Source organism: Macrotis lagotis, chromosome 1 (genome assembly GCF_037893015.1).
Source record: "Macrotis lagotis isolate mMagLag1 chromosome 1, bilby.v1.9.chrom.fasta, whole genome shotgun sequence".
Classification (NCBI taxonomy): domain Eukaryota; kingdom Metazoa; phylum Chordata; class Mammalia; order Peramelemorphia; family Peramelidae; genus Macrotis; species Macrotis lagotis.
Window position 1 is genome coordinate 600,349,623 of NC_133658.1, and position 27,400 is coordinate 600,377,022.

Genomic DNA, 27,400 nt, shown 5'->3' on the forward strand with positions numbered 1-27,400 from the left:
TATATGGAGTTTGAGGTCCTTCAATTAAACAGGTTATCCTTAAATAGATCCATTAGATGGATCAACAATTAATCAATCTATAAGACCAGAACTGTGGTTCTCAAATTTTTTTGATCTAAGGATGTCTTTGTACTCTTAAAACTCATTGAGGTTTCTCCCAAGAACTTTTGTTTATATTGGCCATAGTTTACCTGTATTTATTATATTAGAAATCAACATCTTAAAATTGTTATAATAATAGTTTTGACTTGAAGGACACTTGAAAGGATCTGGTTTCTGGACCAGAATTGTTGGAGACAATTCATTTGAAAATCCTACAAATCAAAGCTTGGTTTATTGCTTCATTGATTGTCTAATTTAAGAAAGTAATGGAGAAAATGTTAATTATAATGATAATGATAATAATAATATAGATTAAACTTCAATAAGTGTTGTCATCATATTCTGCCTTCTTCCTTCTCCCTACTCCCAAACAAACTGGTTCGTATTTCTACTCTGTGGATTTCCACCTTTTGAGAACTTCTGGACTAGAAGCAATGTGGGAGGCTCAGACACATGGGGGAGAGGCACCAGAGTCCCACAGTTTTCGTGACTGACTGAGTTCCCCTCCTACCTATAAAGGCAGAGGGGCCTGTTGAGATAAGGCTATTGATCTGACATTCCTTCTCCTAGGGGTGAGGGAGCAGCAGTGGCTAGAAGCCCTTGAAGAACTTTGTTTATTATCTGATGTGGTCAGAGGAGTTTGGGCTTAATGGGAGAGGAGAGGGTTAGTCTCTCCATCCCTTAACCACTTCTCTTTATAGCTGATCTAAGGCTGTCTTTGAACAAAGACCCCCCCTCAGTATATTTTTGTTTTTGTAGAATTCTTTTTAATAATAATAATAATAATACTAAAAATTAACCTCTCATATTCCCAGGCCTGAAAATCTCTCTCCTCTCCAATTACTGACCTCTCTGGCTTTCTTTAAGTCTCATCTAAAATCCCATCTTCTATCTTTTCTAAACCCTGTTAATTCTAATTCCTTCCCTTAGTTAAATATTTCCTTTTTATTCTGTTTATAACTTCCTTTGTACATGTATCTCCAGCCATTAACACTAATTCTGGCTCATAGTAAGCATTTGATAATGTTTATTGATTGATTGGTTTGATACTTGATACTATTCATTTGTTTCCTGAGCAGTTTCTAAATGTACTGTGCTATGCATAGATAGAGGATGCGAAGAGTTAAGAATGTCTGTGCCCTCTTACAACTTACTATGTACTGATCTTCATGTCCATTAAAGCCTTTGATCCTTTGATAAGGTTGATGCTGCTCTCATTTGATGAATGAATGAATTGAAGCCTAGAAAATTCAGGTGACTCCTCTAAAACCACACAGCCAGCCAATGGCAGAAGTGATACTAGAACCTAGGTCCTTGAATTCCTGAATTCAGGGGGTTTCTATTTTATAAGTGCCACTAGTGACTTTGTCTTAGGTTGGGATGTTCTGCCAGTGCCAGGATGACCAGAAACTGAACCACACATCATTGAGGTTGCAATGGAAGCCCAAGGGCATTTAGGGGAGGTAGTAGGAAAAGGAGCAAAACAAGTTTTTCTTCATTTTAACCATTTCTGATCCCTTAGTAGTTTTTTTTAACCACTTATGTTTTAGTGTAGAATTTAACAGTGATCAAAATACTTATTTACTTGACCATCCTGGGCCAGCTGGGATGAATTTTTTTTCTGACTCTTGACCTAGGAAGGATTAAAAGGATTTTATTTATTTGATTTTATATGAAGTTTGAGGTCATTCAATTAAACAGGTTCTTAAGAGGGATCCAAGAGAAGGAGAATTCATTTCTTGAGTTTGGTTAGGGAGACAGGATTAGCACACATGAAATAATTAGAAACAATTCAAACATACAATCAAGGGCTAGATTGTGTGGTCCAGGTTGCAAATGCTGTTCCTGCAACTAGGAGAAGGGTGGGGGGGAGAGACTGGAGTAGTTAGGAAAGACTTTCAGTGATGGGGGACTTGAGGTAGTTCATATCCTTTCTGGATGATTCAAGCCTTAGACAGCTCTTAGGCAAAGCATATTATTATTCTTTCTTCCTGTCTCCCCTCAATTTTCCCCTTTTCCTCCCTCTTTGCCCATCTTTTCTCCCTCTCCTTAATCCTGTTCTCTTTTCCTTAAAATGAAAGGGGTTTGACTAAATTATCAAGGCACTAAGTCCCTTCCATTTCTGGCAGTCGGTAATTCCTCTCAAGTTGCAACTATTAGTTAAACATCTCCTTCTTAAAACAGATTTTCAGTTGCTACAGGTAGTATAGTTTTTTCCCCCATTCATATCCCTTGGAAGAATTGTGTCTCAAGCTGCAGTCTTAAAGGTTGGATTTGATTAGTTGTAAGGGATGGGTGTGGAGGAAATGATTGGATTTGATTTGGTGGAAGCATTGCAAAGTTCCTTTCAAAAAAGCAGTTCTTAAGTGTTACATTTAAGACTAGAGAAAGCTGAAAACAGTCTCCTACCCTCAAGGAACTTCCATTCTACTAAAAAAATATCAATCATTCACCAACCAACAAGAAATTTATTGTGCCTTGGATTTCTCTTGAAATTTTTCTTGTTTCCTTTTAGGGACATGGGAGAAGCACATGGATGCTTGCTGAGGACTTTACCATGTCTATTCAATTCTCAGATCTTCCAAAAGGTTCTGAGACAGCAGTAAAGGGAAATAAGTAGTGGGTACTTGGGGCTGGGGCAGGACTTGAGTCATTGTCTCTCATCCTGCCCTTACTTGTGGGTAGAATTCTATAATATATGATGTTGGAATGTGGGTTGTTGTAGTTTATTCAGCCTGCATATTGAAAAATGGTGCTAAATAGAAGTATCAAGGAGTCAAGCATATAAGGAAAAAAGAGGAACACCCTGGAGCAGACTTGTCATCCTTGTCCCAGGGGTGACATGCTTTGGGGCTGGGAGGTTAGATTAGATGATACATGAAGATCTTTCAAAAAATCTGCTTTGTTGATTTGGATTAAAGGGAAGTATTTGACAGTCATGGAATTTAAGTCCTGATTCTGGGTGGCCCTCAAAAAATTATATTACCTCTGGACCTCAGTTTCTCAGTCTATAAAGTGAATTCTTAGATTTTATCTGTTTCAGTCCGGGGCACTGATTTCCATGTGTGTGGGCCCCCAGGGCAGTGTGTGGGAGGCTGAGACTTTCTGCTGTTCTATCTTGCACAAGCTGTTCTAGAAGGCTAACTTGTCCTCCCGGGGTTGGTGTCAGGGGAAGGGTGCGGGAGTGGGTTTGGACTAAGCTCCAAACTTTGGGTTAGATTTCAGGCCTTGGGTTTTTATCAGGTCCCAGAGTACTCTGTGTCTGAGAATAGACCTCACACTTGCTCCGGAGAGGACAGGTGGTGAGGTTCATCATTCTTAGCTTTCCTCAGTTTTTGACAGGCAGTGATACATAGAGACCCACTGGCCTTTGGGCAGCCTCCCCTGACATTTCTGGACAGGTGCTTCGGCACAGAGTGGCCTGAGAGTGGGTGTGCCTTTTAAAAACAGACTGTGTAGGAGACATTGATATTCATGCAGACATACTCTAAAGCCCACCCTGGGGAGAATTAGAACTGGGGAAAAGCAGAACACCCTAGATGATCTCGAACCTGATTCTCAGTGAAGGTCATAGGATTATTTTTTAAACCTGAACTCATCTTTCTCTCTAAGCCTACCGTTGTTCTAAATTTCTCTATTACAGTAATATCAAGGGCATCTCCCTTCCTCCCAGGGTTTCAGACATTGATTGACATTTCATTTTATTTTTCCAATTACATGTTAAGAAAGGTCTTCAACATTCAATCACTTACATATTTATGTTACCCAATTTTCTTCCACCCTTCCTTCCTACCTCACTCCCTTCTGTGACAGTCCAGTGAATATTACACATGTACATTTGTGATAGGGTCCCAGGCTTTGGATCCTTGGGGTTACTTACCCTTGGCTCTTCACCAGCCTTCATCCACATGCCAAAACTGTTGTCAGATCTTGGCATTACCAAGTTCACAACAGCTCTGTTCCCTTCTTTTCACTCTTCTTAGAGATGACCCCATCCCCCTAGTTCATGCCTCATCACCTATGGCCTGCTTTGTTGTAACCGTAGCTTATAATTGGTCTCTTTGCCTCAAGTCTCTCATCAGTCCAATCCATCCTCCACTTAGCTGCCAAAGTAATTTTGCTAAGGCATAGGTCTGCCTGTGTCAATCCCTTTACTTAATAATTGTGAGTTCCATAAAGACAAGACCCATGTTTGTCTTTCTTTGTACCCTCATCCCTTAGTGCAGTTCCTGATTAGTAGCAAATATTCAGTAAATATTTGATTGACCTAAAAATCCACCCCAGGCCTATAATTTTGCTGATGAGGAATGTGAATCCTAGTATTGCGGAAGAAATTGGTATTGGTAATAGAGAATGAGAACGCTTGTGAAAGTGAAGAATTCATCAATAGCCTTGGAGTTGAAATAGCTCAGGATTTTTATTTCACTATTTCACAAACTTGCAAAGTTCACAGCCTTTTTTCTTCAAAGAGACTACAAGCTGTTAGTAAGAGGCTTGAGGACAGCCTGAATAACAAAGGCCCAAGTTAGGTGCCTGAGGGAAATAGTGAGGGAACCTCCTGGGCCATGAGCTTGAGGCTGAATAACTGTGTTTTAGACAGAACTGCCTAAAGGTAAGAGAGAAAAGAAAAACTACCATCAGAGCTGCCTCCATTGTCCAGCCACATGGAATAGAGGCCATAGTTCTTCAGTCACTTAGGCGGAGAGGCACATGTTTCTAACAGAGAAAGTGCCCATTCTTCAAAGAAGAGGAAAGGATAAAAAAGGTCTTTTTTTTTTCCAGGAGCCCTTACTTAAATGTATTTCAATAGTGGGTTGGACAAGGGTGGCACTTGGGGAGTGCACCTGGCTCCAGGTATTCTCCAATATGCAAGTCACAGGTAAGTTCTCCAAGGAGTGGCCCTGCCAGCACTAATGAACTATGCACTAATCTTTCCTGTCTCAGAGGGTCTGGCCTTTAAGTCCAACAGAAGTCATTTCCTGTGTCCTGCATCCCTAGAAAAGTAAAGTGATTTGCCCAGGATCACACAAGTTGTAGTAACTAGCTTGAGTCCTCTCACTCCAAAACAGGGTTCTTTCCTTCTGCACACAATGCTGAAGCTTCATATTGGGAGTCTTTGCTCCTTTTCACTGCTCTTTGTCACAGGGAGAGAAAAGTGGAAGGTGTGTTTCTATTCCTTTGGTGTGACACAGCCGGGTGCTGTGGAAGTCATTGTACCATAGCCCCCTGTCTAAATGCTGTAGAAGTTCCCTTGGTCACCCATTCGCTCACCTAATCATCTTCATAATTGGGCAGTTCTAAAATCTAACTTAGAGCATTTCATCTACAATACCAGCTTCTTCTCCAGGCAGTCTAGGCGAAAGGATGATATAGAACAGAAGATGCCAAGTGCCAGATGAGCATGATAGACCTCCTCCTATAGGAAGAAGATGGGAAGGCTTCATTAAAGCTATGAGAAGTCAAGGGAAGAGGGAGAGAACATGAAAGGAGCTGCCAGTCAGGGGTGGGGATGTGGGAGCCAGCAAGGAGAGGTGAATCAACTAAAATATTTTGAAATTTTAAGGACTGGCTTTGATCTCTGTCTTGTGACAGTATCTTAATAAAGTGGGTCAGGTCACTTTTTTATTTTCTCTCAAGACTTTCTGAAATGAGATTGGGAAGAGTTATTGGTAAAAAGTGCTTAGTCTTCTCAGTCTGACACCTGTCATCATCTGCCCCCCAGTCTTCCCTTTCTCATTTTCTATTTCTCTCCACCTGCAGAACTTGGCTTTCTTTCATAAGAGATGACTCTGTAACTTTTCTGTTCATTAGGAAAATGTCTGGTCCTCATCACCTGTTACCATCTTCCCCCTTTGTCCTCTGTTAGTGATCTAAGCCTAAAACAACTCAAAAATAAAACTTGCTGAAGATGCTAATCCCATGGGGTAGAGTGATGCCCTGAGGAAGACAGAAGGAGCAAGTTGGTGTGTACTATTTCTCATATCTGATGACCCCATGAAAACTGTACTGGTCTGTGAGTAGAGTACTCCAAGAAAGAGGCAGTGATACGGTGATATAGTCTGGGAGTCAGGAGGGAAGGTCTAGGTTCTAGTTCCAGATTTCTGTTAATGATCTGAGTGATCATTTTACCTTCTTGGGCCTCAGTTTCTTGGTGTGTTAAAGGAGGAAGTTACTTTTTCAGTCTCCTCCAGATCTAGGACTAATTCCCCTGACTATCCTACTTTGTTTGAGACATATCACTTCTTCCATCAGAATGGAAGTTCTTTGAGGGCAGGGACTTTTCCCTTTTAATTATTCACTTATATAAGTATATGTATATACTTAGCTCTTAGCAAAGCACCTGGGACAAAATAAGTGCATAATAAATTCTTGTTGACTCAAGATTAATTTCTTGGATACATCAATACAGGATTCTGATTCTAACCCAGTCAAATAATTGAGTGTTTTTTGGCTTGCTCTCTTCTGGCTTTTATATCTCTTTGTTTCATTCTGATAGAAATGAAATTCAGCCTAACAGATGTGTATGAAGTACCAAGCTAGTGGATAGAAAATGGAACCCACGGGGGGGGGGGGGGGTTCTGTAAATTCACAAATAACTGTAGGACTCGAGATAATTTTGCTACATAATAAAGTGCAGATGTGAGACCTGACTAATATGTAACAATGGAGGAGATGATATTTTAGAAGGGCTTCAAGGAATGGAGAGAGAAATCATTCAGGGGATAGGGAACAATGTAAGCAAAGGCACACTCACTTGTCTAGAGTATAGAATACCTGGAGGACATTCTGTGTTAAGGCAGAAAAGGATGGGTGGTGTCCTCTGATGATGATGATGATGCTTGTCCTTCATTCTCAAAGACCATGATATCAGGGAGGTGATGCTCTGAGAAGCAAGTGAATTGGATTTGAGTAATAAATAGCATCTCTGTTTTTCAGTTTCATTTTCTCCTCTTGAACCATTTGGGTGCATTGGCCCAATGAATCAGGATGATTGGAGGTGACCCTGAGGCAATCAGGGTTAAGTGACTTGCTCAAGGTTGGACAATTAGTAAATATTGAGTATCTGAGGCCCGATTTGAACTCAGAGTACCTCCAGTGCTGGTACTTGAACTACTGTGCTACCAGTCCTCCTTTAATGGAGGACTTTGAATCCCAGGCAATTCAATCAGTAAGCAGTAGGACATTTCTGAAGATTTTAGAGCAAGGAAATGATACCAGATCTATTTAAAAGGTTATCAATTTAATCTATTTAACAAGCTGTTCAAGACTTTATGTAATCTCTCTTCCACTTCTATCCAGTCCTGTCTCTTACCTCTCCTTACTACTCAGTTCTCCACTGTCTCATTTCTACATGTTCTTAGCCCATTTGCCAGTCTTGAGATTCTTTCCCCCATCTTTTTCTCTCTAAGGAAAGGGTCCTTTTGTGAACTGTTCCTTGCTAATCTTAGCCTGAAGCAGTCACTTGAATTCCTTTGGCACTGTACCCCACCCTTGGTGGTGGTGGGGGGGAAGAGTGGTATTTAGGTTCTACTTACTGACTCCTAATACCTTTATATTAGAATGCATGAATACCCCCTCCCTACCTCAGTGAAGACAAGGACCCACTGTTTAACAATTCCTTGTATATTCTGTTGCCTCAGCATGTCATTTTGCATTAATATTGTTGATAGTATTAAAACCAGGTCCCACTTATTCTGGCAAAAATCCATTACAACAAGTGATCATTCACATTTAACATTGTTCTCATGGAGCTAATTGCCCTCCTAATTCTTGCCAGCTTTCCTTTTCTTCAGGAAATGTTTGTTGAATGAATTTCCACTAAGCTACTATTAAGGAAAACTATTTCAAGAGGGTAATTGCTTTTAATAAATAAATATTTTTGAAAATTGTTAAGGCATAATGGGAGACATGTCTAATGATGGAATAATTATTGACCTGAAGATGGATAAGAGGGGGTCCACTGTTGATGGGGAAAAGGTTCAGAAAAAAAGAATACTTGGTATTACTTCTTTACAGTTTTGTCAAGGGTATCTTGGGCACAAGATCCAGGTCCATGTATTTTGCTTCTCTGTTTAGGGTGTTTGGGGATCATTTAATATCTGTGAGGAAGTTTCTTCCCTCTTCCCTCAAGTCATTTATCCTCCTTCAGAGACAGAATTCTTACTGCCAAGATCTAAAGAGGGTTGGAGTAATGCTGGTGACACTTCTTATGTTCTAATCATTGAACTTGGAGGGAGATTTTCAAAGAAGTTCAGTAGAAATATTTAAGTCAACCCAACTGGTTTATGGGCAGAAAGATGACCAGGCTGTTAAGAGATGGGACTGGGATTAGCAGAGACTCTTTGTATGCTCCTTTTTACATTGCCTGAAAGAAAAGAGGAGTGTAGCCAGATTTATATATATCTTACAGGGAAGCAAAGAGGCTGAGAGAGGCAGTCTCCCGGAGCTCAGTCCTGTGGCTAACTCAGCCCTTAGAGGACTCGGAGAACAATAGACTTCTGTGCTGAGCTGGGGGCTGATGACTTTATTCATATCAGCAAATTTGTTCCCCCAATCCCCCACCCCTACCCAAGGGGACAGTCTGGCAGATCTTGGTAATGAAATTCTTTGGCTTCCAAGGGGAATCAGAAAAGGGAACTAGTGATGAAAACTCAAGTCTCTTGCTTAAATATCTAGCCCTTCCCTTCTGTTTTGTGAATCTCCCCTCCTTAATCTCCACAAGCATTATGAACTTTGGGTGGTCTCCATAGCTGGACTGTGAAATCTGTGAAGGGGGAAACTAAGGGAGGTGACTAGACTCAGTTGCCCAAGTAAGGAAAAGGTCTACATTCAGTTACTGTCTGGGCCACACAATGAGGTGAAGAAATGCAGACATTAACAGAGACAAGTAACAAGCAAGAAACAGAAACTGGGGAAAAAAAAGGGGAAACCAAGGGAAGAAAGGAACTAAGAAAATCAGTTCAGATGATGGGAAATAGCTTCTAGCTTTCTTTTCCTTTATATGTTTTCCTGTTAGAGTATGAATCTAAGCTTATCAGAGAATCAGGACATTAAGCATTGGAATGGATCTTTTGGACTTTTCAGAATAACATTTCTAAGTGCATAAAATAAAATTAGAGGATTTCAAAGGAAATCAGTTACATTGAAATACTTATTAAAAAACAAAATAAAAGAAAAATCACAGACTGTAGGTTGAGTCCCCAATCTAGTAAAAGGTTTTCTTTTTCAGATGAGGAACCTGAGGACCTGCCAGAATGGGAAAGGGATAGAAGTAGCCACCCTAGTTTCTAAACCCAGGTTTTAAACCCCAGTCCACTGCACTTTCTATTATATCTGAATTGGCTCTTTATATACATGCATATGAAAGCATGGATACAATGGTGTTGGGGGTTGAATTTTTTATGTGTGAAGCAGGCTTTGTTTTGATATGGCATGGTATCTGGATTCCTGGATCAAGGTCAGGGAGACTTGGGTTCCAGTAGTCGTCCTTCTGCCACTAAATTGCTTTGTGACCTTGGGCAAAACATTTTGTTTTTCTCAGCCTCCTCATCTGTAAAATGAAGCTATAATATCATCCCTGCTTGTCTGCCTTGTGGGGCCATTGTAAGAAGCCATTGAAATATAATGCAAGCAAAAAAAAGTGATTTAAAATACTATATTCATGTAGGTGAAGTGTGTTTATGCACACATTGAGCCTTTGTGTTTTCTCTCATACTCATATGGGTGAATGTTGTCTTTGGCTATCTCCTGAGCTCAGTGCTACAGGATTTATCTTTCTCAAGGAATCATCTTGCTGCCACCTGGCTCTTTTTGGAGATTTTAAGAGAAAACCTGATGCTCATCAAATTGAGTTGTCCCTGAAGCGGGGTGATTTGTTGGTTTCCTGGTGAGGAGCTGCTTGGCTTTGTGCTTTTACTTTTTTCTCTTCCATTGAGTTCACTGGGACAGATCTTGGGCACTTTCCTAACAAGAAACTTTCTCTTTCTAGTTCCTTTATGATCCCTTGAAATTAAGGCTGTTATAGACCTCAAAGAGCAGAGGGAGACTTGTAAGGGAAAATGAATCATTTTTTTCCCCAACTTCCCAGCCTTTACTTTCATTTCTCCATTTCTCTTCTTAGTTTTCTTCATTGATCATCAGTGCCAGACTTAGGACCTGACATATCTAGGTCAGGGATTCTTAATCTGTGGTTTATGGATCCCCAAGGGGTTGTGGATAGATTTCAGGGGCTCTATGAGCTTAGATGAAACAATTCCTTATACTGTTCTTTTTACTTTATGCATTTACAAATATTATTCTGAGAAGTGGCACACAGGATTCATCAGACTGACAAAGGGGCTCCATGACACAAAAACAGTTGGGCTCTAGGGGAATAGCCCGCCTCTCTGACTGAATATTGAGAAGGTCTAGGAAGGCATCTCCCTTCTTGTGTCTCCCAAAGCATCCCTGCATGAATATACTTGCAATAACACCATTATAGATTCATTCCTTTGGATTAAAAGATGCCCCAACAAAAAGATACCTAACCTATGCAGTTAACTTTGCAGACAAATAGCACATTAAATCCTGATGCTTTAGTATAATATCAAATACCTTGGAACTCAAATGGAAGTTTTGACCATAAAAGGGGAAATTCGTAAAAAAGGAAAGCAGATGACAACTCTTCTCAAAATCTTCATGTTCGCTAAATGATCAAAATAGCTAATTTTGATGAGAGGAGAAAGATGGGATAAAATTGGGGCTAACTGGGGACCTTCTTAGACCTTTGCTCAAAGAAGTCTCCCAGCCTACTCCTACCTGGGTTGACTTGTTTCTACAGTGGGACCTAGGAGACCAATGAAACTGAGAGCATTTAGAAGCTGGGCATACCCCTCCCTTTTCCAAATGTAAACAGACCAGTACTAGGCATGCAGGGAGATTAATCTAACCCTCCTAAAGGAAGAATCTGAGTTTTTTTCCTTGTTTCATCCCCTATATCTAATGCATCACTAAGACCTTTTTGCAAAATGTCTCTCATCCATTTCTTCCTTTCTGTTCTTAATGCCAGTGCCAAGGCAAGACATTATCACATCATAGCAAGAGATTCTTAATTGTTCTCCTTGGCTCTAGCCTCTCTTCCATTCATTCATAACTTCTGCCAAAATCTTCCTACCATACAATCCTCCTTCCTTGCTTGTGAATCTTCCTCCCAAATAAAATAAAATAAATATAATTTAAACAAAATTAAATAAAAAATATGTGACTAATTTTGCATACTTAGTTCATCATCTGTTTGTCAGGAATAGGGGCAGCATTCATCATCTGCCCTTATTTTGATGATCAGAGATTGTAAGTTTTTTCAAAGGCCTGAATTAGAATCTGATTCCAAACCCTTTCTTACTATCAAAGTGATCCTGGTAAAATTACTTAACTTTCTCTCAGCTTCATTTTCTTTATCAATAAGGAGGGAAAATAATTATGCCTCCCTCATAGGATTTCTGTGAGGATCAAATTCAATAATTCACATTAAGTGCTTTGCAAATTTTAAAGGGCTGTGTCTATGTTACTTCTGTTGCTATCATTATTATCATCTTCTCTTTCAGATTACTACTGCTTTCCATCCTGTAAACTTTCTGCCTCCACTATCTCTTCTATTTCTCATACCCCTCTTCTTCTCACTATCACTTGGCTTCCACTTTGGTATGGGCTATCAATTACTTTCACCTAAACTAGTACAGTATTCTGAAGCCTCTGTCCCCTCTCTCCATCTCTGAAATGTCCTTCCTCATTCTCCTCTCTGCTTTCTGAATCTTTGGCTTCCTTTAGTTCAAGGAACTACCTCCTCATCTGTGGACTCTTCCTTGATTCTCTTCAGTTGTTAGTATTCCTTCCTCACTTTTCCTCTTACTGTACTGATCTGTATATCTGTTGAACATCCTTACCCAATAGAAAGTAAGCTCCTAGAGGACAAGAATTGCACAAAGCAAGTGCAAATTGATGATGATGATGATGATAATGATGTTTGTCCTTCATTCTTGAAGACCGTGTTATTAGGAAGGTGATGCTATGGCATGCATGTGTGAATTGGATTTGAGTGAGGCAGTACTGTGCTGAGTCACCAGCCTCACTTTTTCCTCTAGAGCCATTTGGGTCCAGTGGCCAGATATGAATCAGGATGACTGGAGATGGCCCTGGATTTCAGGCAATCAGGGTTAAGTGACTGGCCCAAAGTCACACAGCTAGTGTCAAGTATATGAGACCAGATTTTAACTCATGTCCTCAGGACTCCAGGTCGGTGCTCTATCTACTCTATCCATTAGAAGCTTGCTGAGTCATATAAAAGCTTCTGTTTTGCTAGTTATGGAAACTATGGCAACTCAAAAAGAGAAATTCAGGGGACTCCTTAACAGTCCTCTATGGTATTTAGAAAATATTTTTAGATGAAAAAGACAGATACAATGAGGGGTTAACTTTCTGTTTGTCTCTGAGTTTAGAAAAGGTCTAAGTGCTGGCCCAGCAGGTAAAACTCCCTTTTCATTCTTCTCCATGTTCTAAGTGGGGGCAGATTCATTTTATCCTCTTCCTTTGGTGAACTTGAGGGAAGGAGATGAAAGGAGTGGGTCAGATGGGAATTGGCAAGGAGCAAAAGCTGGGTCTGACCTGGTGAAAGGATGCCAATGCCAGAGCTTTTAGCAGGGATTGACCAATATGCTGGCAGTCAAACCATTGAACCGGAGCCTGGAGTCTAGGTCAGGGTTGAGGACCAAGGTTCTGGGAAAGGTGAGACCCTCAGTTGCTTTGGTTCTCTTGTGGCTATAGGACAGTAACATCTGCTGGTCTGTAGTAGGAAGTGATCTTCTGTTCTTGAGCCAAACACTCAGCAGGTCACCATTAGAACAGAGGGCACAGTTGGACAAAACTTATCAGCTCTCTACCCTGGACTAGCCTTGGGTATCAGCTGGAAGACTCTCCAGCTACTTCACAATTTTGTAGCAAATCTGGTCTCCTCACTTTGCTTGCTTCTACGATGGTTCAGGCTCTTTTTTGGGCTCCTCACCTTTGTTCCCTGTTTCCTCTGCCTCCCTCCCCTCCTTCAAATCTGTCTTCCTTTCAAGGACCAGTTTGTCTTGTTTCATTCAAGGACTTTTATGAGTAATGACTTTTTTTTCTTAAGAAAGAAGGCTTATTGATATCTTTATTTTTTTTTTTGCATCATAGTTATTTCTAGATACCAGTCCCAAACACCTTTGTGTTGTTTTTTGAAGATTATTGATAACTTTGGCTTTTATATTGCTTTACCTTTCCAACATGTCCCTTCCCCCCTCTCTAATCCACAGAGCTATCCTTCATGTCTGAAAAAGAAAAAAAAAACAGCTCAGCAAAACCAACACAACAGATAAGTGTAACAGCTTATGCAGTGTTCCATATCTATAGTCTTCTGCTTCTGCAGAGAAAGGAGGGAGGTGTGCTTTTTTCTTTTAAATTTAAAATCTTTTTAGATTTTGTCTCCTCTGTGCCCAATTCATTGAAAGAAAAAAAGAAAAAATCCTTGTAAACAGAATCTTGTGAGCAAAGCAAATTTCTCTATTGTGTCCACATCTGAAAATATCCATCTCATTTTGCACCCTGAATCTATCCTTCTCTGTCAGGAGGTTGAAAAATATGTATGCCTCTCACCATCCCTCTGATATCCTGGATGGTCATTGAATTTGTCAATTCTTAATTTTTTCAAAGTTGTTTTTCTTTGTAATTGTTCTTAGATAAACTCTTCTCTTGTCTCTACTCTCTACCTTATATCAGTTAGTAGAAGTCTTATTTGGTTTATTTGAAATCATCCCTTTTGTACAATCTTGTGGTACAATCACATTCCATTATATTTCCATACCATCATTTATATGGAGGTGCTTTAGCATATCTTATTTTCAAGGTCAAGCTTGATCTTTATAATTACATGGTGTTCAGCAATTTTTTTATTATTCTTTCCATTTACACGGCTGTAGTAATTTTGTATATTCAGCCTATTTCATTTTGTATCAGTTTATAAGTCTTTCCCTGTCTCCCTGTAGTCTCCATTTTCATCATTTCTCATGGTAATGAGATGTTCTATCACATTCTTGTTTTATTATATTTTCCATGGACCTCTCTTACTTCCATCAGTCATAGAGCATTTAATTTCTTTACCATGATTTATATCGCTCTGTTGCATATATCTTTGTCTTTCTTTCCTTGATTAAATTATAAACTGTTTTCTATTGTGGACACAGAGTAGGTGCTTAATAAAGGCATGCCATTCAGACATGTTGCCCAGTGTTGGGGAAGGGATACCATAGGATGGTTTATTTATAAGCCTAAAAATATTTTTAGGTCTGAGAGGGATGACAGTAGTCTTCATATCTAATCTGTACTAACTTCATTTTAGCTATAAAACCCACCACATCCTTGGGTGTACCCTAATAGAATATAAGCTCCTTGAGGGCAGGAACTAATTTTTTTTTGTCTTTGGAATAAAGTAAGGCACTTAATAAATGCTTTAAATTTTAATTGCTACAGTCCTTGTGTAGAAATGTTTATTTTTTTAGTTCATTCCCAAAGAGAAAACCCTGGGGGAGTGTGATTTTAAAAAGATGCTAATCTGGAAATTGAGAGACAGTGTTCTTTTCCAAAATCTGATAGAAATGCACTGTATGACTTGAGCAAGTTCTTCATATTTCTGGGCCTTTTTCTGACCTTTGTCAAATGATGGGGGTTGAACTAGTCTGCTACATAATACTGCAAATATCTAAATTTTCTACTAGGGATCACTGCCTTCTAGTGTTTATGTGACTCTCTAGGGCTCAGGGGATAAAACAAGATGCTGGGAAAAGAGATTTAGGCAGGAAGATTCAGGCTTCAGTCAGATGAGGATTAGTGATTAAGGATAGTGATTAAGGATAGGTTTCTATGAAAGAGTCAGAAATTAGACGCAAGAGATAGTTTAAAAAAATATGATAAACAGTACATGGTAAGGAGGTCTCTTCTAGTTCTCCCTTCTGCTGGTCTTCTTTGAGCCTTTCCAGAAAGCCCTACTTCTCTACCCTTTCTCTTGACTAGATTCTAGGTTTGTCATAAAATCCCTCACCCTCACTGTAGAGTAGGAGAACCTAGATAATTGAAAGTCACTGCTACTTCAGGAGTTTTTCTTCCTTTGATCCTCAACAATTCACTATAACTGCTGAGGAATAACCAGTCTTACCATCTCTCTCCTTTTCTTCTAAAATAATAAAAAGAATGGAAAAAAAATGAGAGGTTGAGTATAAGGAGGAATGAAGTTGTAGGGCCTAATTTCCCAGGCCAAATATTCAGGCTCTGAATTTTTACAGACAAACAAGGGTCACCTCAGAGTCCTCATCTGTAAAATTATGAGAGTTAGACTTGATGACTTTCCAAAGCCCCTTCCAACTCTGAAAATTCAATATATTTTATAAAATTACATGGATGTAAACAGCCTTAGACAACCAGAGACTTTAGCCACAGAGAATCAGAGCTTTTATAACTTATCATAGGAGTTTTCAAAGTTGGAAATGAATTCAATTCCCATAATTTTACGGATGAAAAAACTGGGTTTCATTTGTCTGACACTTTGAAGTTCTTCCATATACGTTATTTCACAGGACTTCATGACAAATCCATGAGATAGACAGGCAGCATTATTACTATGCTCATTTTCTAGCTGAGGAAACAGAGATTCAGAAAGTTTCTTGTATAGGATTTTTTGGTATTCCAATGGCAGATGGAAGACTGGAACCCAGGTTTCCCAACTCCTAACCTAGACTTTTACATTCTCTGTTGTATAGTACCAGCCCTGCTTCCCACAAACACTCAACCTCTGATATGAATTCAGAGATGTGATGCATGCGGAGCATACACATATCTCAGGTAGAGTAGAAAATGCAAGTTACAAAACCCAAGTTCAATTTTCAGTTCTACTACCTTTGAGATGTGGGATGTTGGGTGTCATTTCATCTTAATTTCCTCCTCTATAAAAGGAGAGGCTTGGATGAGAGCAGGGATACTTAACCTTTTTTATATCATGGTCCCTTTTGGCAGCCTGGCTAAGCTTCTTAGAATAGTACTTTGTTGCCTACCTTCACAATGGAAGTGATTTAGAGGTGAATGAAAATGTTCATTTAATTTTTTTCCCATCCAAGTTCATAGAGACCTGAAAACTATCCTAGGCTAAGAAATCTTGAGTTATATGATCTCTAAGCTACCTTGCAATTCTAAGATCCAATGAGTCTCTAGGGTAGAAATGATTTGCCCAAGGTTAGCTGTGGTCTTGTGCTTGAAGAGCTTGTTGGATTTGGAGCCAGAGGACTTTGGCAGGATTCCTGATCCTGCCACTTAACATAATTGGTGGGAAGTGACCTTGGGCAAGTCATTTAAAGTCCCTGGACTTCAGTCTCCTCAGCCATAAAAATGAGGGAATTAGGGCTAGATGATCTTCCAACTATCTTATCTCCCTAATTAATGACAGAGACTAATGTCTAGAACCCAGGTCTCATGACTTTTGAGCTTAGACTCTTTTAATTACAGTGGCTAATACATAGTAGTCATAGTTGTTCATAGCAGGATATCTTTTGAAAAAATATCTGCCATATGTCCCCATGGTATGTTTTGGGTGAATAGAGTGTGGGCAAATCTGTTAGTTTCTTTGTCAGTCTCTTGAGTATGCGCCACTGTGTTTCTGTGGTCCCCTTTGACCACAGACCTGTCTGAGTTGACATCCTTCCCCTGGGGAGGGGAAGTGATGACTTTTTATCAGTAAATAACAGTTTGAGTGCAGAATTCAGTGTCTCTGTTTTACTGTCTTGTCCAAGGTGTTCAGATACAAGTCATTTGGAGAGGGTATGCTAAAGATGCTAAAGGTTGGTGACTCTCTCTGGTGACCTCAGAGATTATCTGGTTTTCTTAGTATATGGGTTTGTAATGTGTGATGGACAGAGAAAGAATCTTTATGAACTGTTTTTTAAAGACTGAATGGGTGAATGAGGTGGGTACCTAAGGATGGAGTGTTTAGGTCTGTCTTAACTCTTTGTTGGATTGTCATTCCTGAGAGCTGGGCCCTCAAGGTGTTTTCTTTTTTCTTCTCATCATCAGTTGAGAGATGATGTCTTGGTGGAGAGAGGGGTGTTGGTGAATTGGGGAAATTGGCTATTTACTTATGTATTTATGTACTCCATTTGATGGTACATTCCTTCAAAACAGGAAATGTTTAATTTTTGTGTCTGTATTTCTATCTCTTAGACCAATGCTTTGCACATTGTAGATATTTCATAAATATTTTGCCATTAGATTGAATTAAATGGATGGTATAATGAAAGGATTACTTACTTTGTTCAGGGGATTAGAGTCAACTCCCATCTCTGATTCCTATGTGACACTGGGCAAGTAACTTAATTGAAGTAGGTAAGGTACTGATTGGTTTTGGAATCAAAAAGACAGGATATCAATAAGGTATTTATTGAGATTACTGTGTGCTGGATACTGCACTAAGTCCAGGGGATATAAATACTTTTGGAAGAGCTTATCTAAATAAGCACGACAGGTCCTGCTCTCATGGAGCTTATGTTCAAATGAGGGAAGACAAAACATCCATAGGTTGATGGGAAGGGGTAAGGAAAAAAAGAGGAGTACATATAGGGCCAGAATGAAAAGATTTCTTGGAGGCCTGGGTGAGTCCAAGCATGATAAGGCAAAAATTTATATATCAGAACTCTGAATTCTGATAGGGGCTTCCCCAGGTGAAGACGGTAAGAGAAGCTGTTGAGGAAGTGGTTTCGATTGGATAGTGGACTTAGAATTAAGATGTTGTTGATTGTGTCTGATTCTTTGTGACCCCACTTAGGATATTCTTGGCAAAGATACTGGAGTGGTTTGTTATTTCTTTCTCCAGCTCATTTTACAGATGGGGAAGCTGAGACAAATGGGATTAAGTGACTTGTCCAGGGTCCCACAACTAGGAAGTGTTTGAGACTGGATTTTGAATTCAGAGAGACATTGTCCTGACTTTGGTCTCAGGGCTCTCTATCTTGAGTTCAAATTCTACATTAAATACTTAATAGTTGTGTGACCACAGCCAGGCATTTGATCTCTCTGGATCTCAGTTTCCTCATCTGCAAATAATGGGGTTAGACTCATAGGTTTCTAATGTTCCTTCAGGCTCTAAACCTGTGGTCTATGACCTACCTCTGTTTCATAATCACAGGTAAAATGAGAGGTTTGACCTAGATAGCCTCCAGGGACCCCTCCAGCTCTGGATCTATGAATTTAATTCAGCAGCATTTTTGAGTGCCTTCTGAATTCAGAGCACTGTATTACTTACCACCGAGGGGAGATAGAGGGAACAGAAAGTCCCAAAATCCTCTTGTGAGGGAGAAAAGGAGATAAAGTGATTTATCAAAATGAAGTGTGTGGGTGGGGAGGAGTTTCATCATTCCAATCTCTGTTAAAATGCATTGCAGTCTGTTCTTCCTATGATCAGTAAATCCTCAGGTTTTGACTAAGTGTCTCCTAGCTTAGGACTATGTGAAACAAAACAGAATTCATGGTCCTGACTTTGAGGAGTTTTTACCATATGGTTGGAAAGACACCCAAAACTTGTAATTCGTGTGTTTGTGTGTGTGTGTGTGTGTTGGGGGGGGGGCTCTAAAGATCAGTTAGTCTTTTATGGATGAAGAAACCGAAGGCCAGAGAGAGCAAATCATTGGAGCAACTAATGAAGTCCTTTGCTGTTGGTGGGTAAAGCATGAACTAAAACACAAGCCCCCTGACCTATAGCTAAGGATATTTCCAATGCATAAGGCATTTCTGGATCTGAGGTTTTGTTTTCTCATTTTGGTCTGTGTGTGCTCATATAGTGTGTGACCACAACACAGTTGTACATATGCATTTGTTTGGATCTGTATATTTGTGCTTGCTGGTCTGTGTTCCTTCAGCTGCTGCGGCATCTGCTGTCTGAGTGAGACCTGATCTCTCCTGACAGTCCCATTTAGGGGGAATGGTCGAGAAGAACTCTAGGCTGTTGACAAGGAAATGTGGCTTGGGCAGCCTCCTAGTTAATACGGGCTTCTCCTGCTGACTCACTGAGGGAGTGAGTGGGCTCGAAGAATTTGGCTTATAAGATTGCATTTTTTTCACTTAGCAGCCCAAGAGAAGGGTTAAAGACCAGAGAAGGTCTAATGAAGATCTTAGGTGTTTTTCTCTTTCTGGGGCATTGCACTTGTGGGATATAAAGTATAAAATGACATCTTTACACCCAAGGGCCTATAGTCAAATTGGGAAACTCGAGAGACAGACAGAGAGAAACAGAGAGACAAACACACACACACACACACACACACACACACACACACACACACACAGAGAGAGAGAGAGAGAGAGAGAGAGAGAGAGAGAGAATCAACCTCAGATTAGGAGTTTAACAGAGTTTAACAGACCTGAATTCTGGTCCCCCTGTAGTTCAGGTTAGCAAGTCTTTATTAAGTGCTTGCTGAATTCAGAAGCCTGGATTTGGGTCTGTCAGATACAAAATTTAGATAAGACAAGGTCCACTTTAGCTTCTTGTGTTCCAATTTCCATATCTATAGCATAGAGGTGATAAATATCTGTCAATTTAATGTCCTTCTCCCTTAGGTGACAGAGAAGATCAAATGAAAACAACCCATGTAATCTCTCTCTTCTTCCTTCCGAACAATTAGTGCTGATAAAATGAGATAGTCTTTAGAAGAGAGATGCTCATGTAGATGCATGGTATTGTTTGGGAAACTAAAAATCATCTGGAATCATCAGAATTCTCAAAACTTGATGCATAAAGAGGAAGTCTGGGTTTACTGTGTTGAAAAGAATAGTGGACTAGGAATACTAGCCATTATTCTATTCCAAAAGGGCTTTGGTGACCTAAGGCCAGCTACTTAATTAACCTTTCTAGACCTCCATTTTCTTATCTCATTAAAAACCTCTATTGAGTCCTGATATTACAAGTATAGCTAGCTTTAGCTCTATCAGTTTAGCTGTTGATATCTCTATCATATCTGTCCATCTACCTAATCTTTTTTCTTTTTTTTTTCTTGTCCTTGAAGAGCGTAGGCCTCAGGTAGAGGGAAAAAAAAATATGCACATAAATAGATGAGAATTTAGGCTAAGTGCCAAATAAATGGTGCAGATGGTGCTATAGCAATACAGAAATTGGAGACATCATTGTGAGTTGGAATAGTCAAGTGAGATTTCATGGATGAGGTGGAACTTTAATTGAACTATTAAGGGTATGAATGCAATAGAGAGAAAGAAGCAGGAATGGCATTATGGCGGGGCAGGAATATGAAAAACAAAGGCACAGAGGTAGGATTGTCTAAGATATCGAGAAAGTGAGGCTACTGACTTTGCACAGCCATCCCTCACTTAAATCCAATCTTTTTTGCATGTCATGGTATTGCCTCCTTGATTGTCATTGTCTTTGAGAATGAAGGACAAACAATGTTGTACTCATGTCATCATATAGAGCTTCCAGCACTTCTGAATTATTGATATTTGTCATTTCTTACAATATTCTTACAATATCCCATTATATTGGTTAGATTACTTTCAAGTCTTTTTTTTTTTTTTTGGAGGGGGCTGGTGGTGACAATAGAGAAGTACATTGCTTTAGTGAAATCAGGGATAAAGAGAGACTAAGGAGAAATAATTCTCTTTGAGGGGAGTTCAAGTGTATGATTAGGGTTGGCTGATTCCCATGTATGAAAGTCAGATTGAGGCTATAACCTACAATCCAGCAGACCCTTTCGGACAGACAGCCTGGCAGGAAACTTATCACAGGTTTTATTTATCTGGAGTTCCCTTTCAACACATACTCAGATCAGCTTGGAAGGTTCAGTGTGACTAAAGGACCCCTGAATGAGATATATCTATGTGGGCAACGGGTCTGGGGGGGGGGGAAGACTTTAAAGCCAAAAATTCCTACAAATTTGGCAAGAGACATTCTCCCACTCCAGTCGGAAATCTTGGCAGTTTTAGATGTATCATCTGGTGAGACTGGATTCATGTGGAGCTGGGAACATTCTAACCTCTTTAAAAGGGTTTAATATTAATAATCCTTTATATTTGAAGAACCATTTTACTTACTTCAAAGTGCTTTCCTGTCTGGCATCTCATCTAAGCCTCATAATCTGGAGGTTATTATTATCCTTTTTTGTTACTGACTTCTTACCTTTCCAACTCAACTCTTCTTATTCCTCTGCCTAGTCCAGAAGTGTTGGGGCTGAGATACTAAGGAAGGGGTGAGGTGGGGGTTTCACTTGAGTGAATCTGTAGAGAATGATGGGGAAATATACTACAATATTCAATTGAATCTGATTTCTTTTGACATGGATAGATCCATACCTGCCATTTTGTGAAAAATCTCCATGTTCTCTCTCTGGAGTTTGCCACATGTCAAGAAAATCTTCATGGTCATTCTCCAGAGGTGTTTTGTAAATTTATATTTTTGATCTTTTTTTTAAGTACCTTGTCTCATTGGGGGGAGTACCTCATCTCATTTCCCAGTATATATCTTTTTCTTCCTTCTTCCTTGTCAGATTTCATCCTTTATAACAAAAATGAAAAAAAGAGGAAAAATAGCCAACAAAACTAATCAACATCTTAATCCTGTCTGACAATACATCCAATGTTCCACATTCATAGTCCTCTACCTCCCAGAGCTGTTTTTAACCACTTCCTTTTCTATGTCCTGCTTTGAAAATGTCTTTGTTGCTTTCAGTTTCCCCCATGAGAAGCTTGCTTGCATTATAGAAGTCATTTCATCTGCCTCTACCTCCCCTGTCTCACAAAGCCCTGTTCTGTCACTTCTTTGTTTTATTTTTCTTCTATCTCTTACTTCTCTAATCTTGGTCAAGAAACAGCTGAGGACTAGACAGATGAGACTTAGAAGAGAGGGAGAGGCCCTTCTCTGAGAGAGAGAGAGAGAGAGAGAGAGAGAGAGAGACAGACAGACAAGACAGACTGCCTGCCTGCCTGCCTGACTGACTGACTGTGTGTTTTAGGGAGAGAGAGGAACAGGAGGACAGTGAGGAAGTTGCTAGTTACCAAAGTCTGTCCTCATAATCACAAAGGAGAAGGAATAGACTGTGTAAGTTCCAGTCTATCCTTATCCTCCTCTGTATCCTCCTTATCATCTCAGATGTCTGGACTTCTCCCTGGACCTCCCTTCTTAGGTCCCACTTAAGAAAGCTCACAATTTGTGAAGAGAGTTGGGGCTTCCTGTCCCGTCCTTCTCAATTCTTTTTTGCCCAGCACTTAAGATAGACTGGATGGAGCTCTGAGGAGGTGATAGTATGGATCTTATTCAAGAAATCTTGGTCCAACCCCTTGGATACCTTTAGGCCTTCCCTTTGCCAAGGGAGCTAGTTGAACAAGGGGTGAGCCATCAGCCTTCCCATGGAGGGCAATTCCCTTGGTCCATATTGGCATCACAAAGAGAATGGAAAATGACTGCCCTTTGGACTGAGGAGGGAGCATGTTTCTTCTGGTTAGGAATTAGGAAGGGAGTTGAGAAAATAAATGCAATGGTTCTCTGGTTTTACAGGATGGAGCTAAGCTTCAGAGTCTTTATTCAGTTTTTGTTTTTGTTCTAACAAACTCTTTCTTTCCCTTTCCAGGTCCTACAGAAGTTGGGGAAGGCAGATGAGACTAAGGATGAGCAGTTTGAGCAGTGTGTCCAGAATTTCAACAAACAGCTGGTAAGCTTTTTTAGCCAAGCAGCAAGATACTAATGAGCACAAATTCTGGGCTGCTAGGTGCTGGGAGGGATACAAAAGAAGATACTGTATGGTTACTGCCTTCAAGGAGTAGGAAAGGTAAGCCATAATGAACAATAAGATAACCAGGTAATATTGGGGGACAGTGTGACTTCATGGATAGAGAGCCAACTCCTGAGATAAAATGACCTGATTCAAGTTTACCCTAGGGTACTGGCTGTGTGACCCTACCAAGTATTAGTGCCATTAAAAATTCTCTTAAGAATTGCAGAGTCTCAGAGAAGGTGCAGGAGGAGTTACCTCACTGAGGAGCTCCTACTAGCAACAAATCCACAAGGCCCAGACCTTCACTCCCTGACTCTGCTCAATGGAGTGGGGACATAAACTGAATTTCCACAGGTGAAGAAACTGATCCTATCAATGCAAGTTCACACCTTTTTTTGGCAGTCTATAGTCTTTTTTTTTAAATTCCCTGACAATAACTTTTTGTTTTGTTTTGTTTTGCAAGGCAATGGGTCATTTCTTTTTCTTTTTCTTTCTTTTCTTTTCTTTTTTTTTTTTTAGATTTTTGCAAGGCAATGGGGTTAAGTGGCTTGCCCAAGGCCACACAGCTAGGTAATTATTAAGTGTCTGAGATCAAATCTGAACTCAGGTCCTCCTGACTCCAGGGCCCGTGCTCTATACACTGCCCCCACCTAGCAGCCCCTGGTCATTTCTTTTTTTAAAAAAATTTTTATTTATTTAAAGCAATGGGGTTAAGTGACTTGCCCAAGGTCACACAGCTAAACAATTATGAAGCAACTGAGGCTGAATTTGAATTCAGGTTCCCTGACTCCAGGGCCAGTGCTTAGCTGCCCCTTTGCAAGGCAGAGGAGTTAAGTGACTTGCCCAAAGTCACACAGCTAGGTTAATTATTAAGTGTCTGAGGTCGAATTTGAACTCAGGTCCTCCTGAGTGCTCTATCCACTGCACCACCCAGCTGCCCCAATTTAAAGTCTTAAAGAGTGGTCTAAGAGTTTTCAGGGAGGTCCCAGACTCTCACTCTCCAGACTTTGCCACCATGCCTCAGCTTCTTCTTCCTTCTACCCAGTGTTCTTTTTCTCCCAATGGTTATTTCCTCCTGAAACTTTCATTTTGAGGAAAGATTCAGACTATCACTGTGCCCTTGCTGACTTTTCCCATTTTTGATTTCCTCTTGGAACTGCCATTTTGAGGAAGGACCCAGAAAAGTTCTTCGTTTTCTGGGTTTCATCACCAGATCCCTTGGAGGTTATTTTCTTTCTCCTCATCTCCCTCTTTCCCTTCACTTCCCTCTCCTTCTCCCCAACCCTCTACAGCTTTTCAGCTCCTGAATGTAAGTTCCTTGAGGGCAGGTACTGCGCCTTTGATTGTAATTGTATTCCCAGCACTTAACACTGTGCATAGCACAGAGTAAGAGCTTATTAAATTCTTGTAAACTCAATTTGACTTGTCTTGTTTAGAGCACTAAAAGATAAAGGGACTTAGCCATGGTCCCACAACCAGAATGTGTCAGAGGAAGGTCTTGAACCCATGTCTTCCTGACCCTGAGACCAGCTTTCTATGGTACTTCTTGAACTTCTTACCTTTCCCCATTGACCTTCCTTCCAGCTTTCCTATTTCTGTTGATGATATAATCATATTCCCAGCCTTCCATGTTTGACATCTCAGAGTCATCCATGACTCCATCACTGCCCGTATCCAGCCATTTGCCAAGTTCCATGGATTCCATCTCTACTGCATCTCTCTCATCCATCCTTTTTTTCTACACTCACATGGCTTCCACTCTATTTCAGGTTCAAAAACATTCTTACATGAGCAATTGAAATAGATTCCTAACTGGACTCCCTGCTACTTTGGTCTTTTTCCCCTTTAAAATCTATCTTTCATACAATTGCCAAAAAAAATCTTCCTGGATCACAGGTTTGATTATATCACACCCTGATTTTAAAAACCTTCAGTACTTCTGTAGCCTGGAGGATGAAATACAAAATCCTTAATCTGACAATCAAGGACCTCCATAATGGTGCAGCCTTGGAGCTCAGTCTTATTTCATACTATTCTCTTTCACACACTTGATATTTCAGTCAAAATGGACAATTTGTTTCTCTCCTGATCTTGTTTTGCACATACATCCAATTACCTAATGTTCCATAATTAAACTGTACACAGCTTAGTCTTGATTCAAGTAAGCCTGTGAAGTGAGTTTTCAATCCATTGCACTCTATCCCAAGAACATAGTCAGACTCTCCTTGGCCTGTTTGTTCTGTTCATCGTGTGTGTGTGTGTGTGTGTGTGTGTGTGTGTGTGTGTGTGTGTGTCCGTGTGTCCCCTTTCTTGGGGTCGCGGTTTTACAGCACTGGAGGGAAATGAAAGAAAGTTAAAAGGTTTTAGGGGTGGTTGGATGTTCCAGGGCAAGGAGGCCCCAGAGGCTGAGGGAGCTCTAGGAAGAGAGGCAGCGCCAGGCATGGTTTTCAAGTCTGAAAGCCAGGAGCAGAGCTGGAAGGGGATCACTTTATAAATAATAAATAAATACTTAACAAATGTATTTGTTGAATTGAAATAGAATTGAAATAGACTGGGAACAGCCAGTCAGGTAGATTTTTCTAGAATCAGGGAAGGGAAGATCAAATTATTTGAACAGAGAAGGGTAGGTGAAAAGATAGGACCAGAAGATAGTGAATCAACCAATCTGGTTGGAGGGGAAGGATAGTAATGAGTAAGTAAAGTTGGAAAGATTAGCTATACTTGTATTATGGAGGAGGATCTTCAAATGCCAGTCTGAGTAACTTGGATTTTATATTTAGGGGAAAGAATATTGAGTCTAGAGCTGGAGGAATTGGTTTCAAATCCTGCCTCTGACATTTTACTACCTGTCTGACCTTTTGTAAGATATATACTTCAGTTTTCTCATGGAAGGTGAGGGTGATGGACATCATAGTCTGTGAAGCCCCTTCCTTCCTTCCTTCCTTCCTTCCTTCCTTCCTTCCTTTCTTTCTTTCTTTTGTTTTTTTTTAATGGTTTTTGCAAGGCAATGGGGTTAAGTGGCTTGCCCAAGGCCACACAGATAGGTAATTATTAAGTGTCTGAGGCTGGATTTGAACTCAGGTACTCCTGACTCCAGGGCCGGTGCTCTATCCACTCTGCCACCTAGTTGCCCCCCCATGAAGACCCTTTCAACTACAGATGTCTATAAATGTAGGTATCTAGATCTATTTAGCTGAATAGATACCACCTAGGCCAATATTCTCATCTCTCTCTCTCTCTCTCTCTCTCTCTCTCTCTCTCTCTCTCTCTCCACATATCTATAGATATAGATATAGATAAATATATATATAGATAGATATAGATATAGATATAGATATAGATATTTTCAATTGTGTCTGATTCTTCATTACTCCATTTGGGGTATTCTTGGCAAAGATCCTGGAGTGGTTTGCCATTTCCTTCTCCAGCTCTTTTTAATAGATGAGGAAGCTGAGGCAAAAGTTAAGTGTTTTGCTGGGGGTCCTACATTTTTTTTTTTGTAAGGCAATGGGGTTAAGTGACTTGCCCAAGGCCACACAGCTAGGTAATTATTAAGTGTCTGAGGTCATATTTGAACTCAAGTACTCCTGACTCCAGGGCCAGTGCTTTATCCACTGCACCACCTAGCTGCCCCCAAGGGTCCTACATTTAATAAATATCTGAGGCAGGATTTGAACACAGATCTTGCTGACTAAAGGCTGGGCACTCTTTCCACTGTGTCATCTAGCCGCCCTTAGCTATAGATATCCTGAAACAAATTTATAATTTATAATAAATTATATAATTTATAATATAGGCCAGTGGTTCCTAGTAGTTTTTTTGTTCCCAAACTGTTTCCAGCAACAATAATTAAAATATGAATTCCCAGAGTCATGTGATATATTACTTGTAATATTTTTAACAGTTATTTACTCCTTAAAGTGATAATAGAGAATTTTTAGCATAAACCCCCTAGCTGAGAATGATTGCCATAGAGCAATGAAAATTTTGGAGCAAGAGAATGACATGATAAAAGTAGCTCATTTTAGCATGTGGTTAGAATTAGATTGGACAGAGGAGAGACTAGAGGTGGGAGGGAAACCAATTGTGAGGCCAATATGAGAGCGATGAAGGCCTGAAATCCAATGCTAGAAATAGGATTGGAAAGCAAGAGAATTTAAGAGTCCCATTTGATGACCAATTAAATTTGGAAAATTAGGGACAGAATGGTGGGGAAAATGAGGTTTTTGATGGGGCCAGTGATGATATTACTAATGGAAACAGGGAAGTTGATAGGGGAACATATTAAGTGGAGAGCCTAAAGAGAGAAGAGAGTTGAGGACCATATGTTGAAAAGTGTGCTCAGCTGGGCACCATTAGACATGAGGATGATGATTTAGAGAAAAAAATAGAGAAGGGACAATCTGAGGGAGAAGGACAATTTGGAGAGTATAAGCCAAAGGAATAATTTCAATGAGGAATTGGTAAAACTGTCAAATGTGAGGTCA

At 40.0% G+C, this 27,400-nt stretch overlaps 1 protein-coding gene across 15 annotated transcripts in view; it reads left to right on the forward strand.

Moving 5' to 3' along the window:
- BIN1 (bridging integrator 1) overlaps positions 1-27,400 on the forward strand; it is a 128,327-nt gene that overhangs the window by 43,665 nt on the left and 57,262 nt on the right. For 14 of the 15 annotated variants that reach the window (XM_074214949.1, XM_074214951.1, XM_074214952.1 and 11 more), the window contains exon 2: positions 22,770-22,850. In XM_074214949.1, the coding sequence (XP_074071050.1) occupies positions 22,770-22,850 (81 nt within the window). Of the gene's footprint in view, positions 1-16,922; positions 16,986-22,769; positions 22,851-27,400 lie in introns of those variants that run through there. The other variant, XM_074214942.1, reaches the window with a different exon arrangement.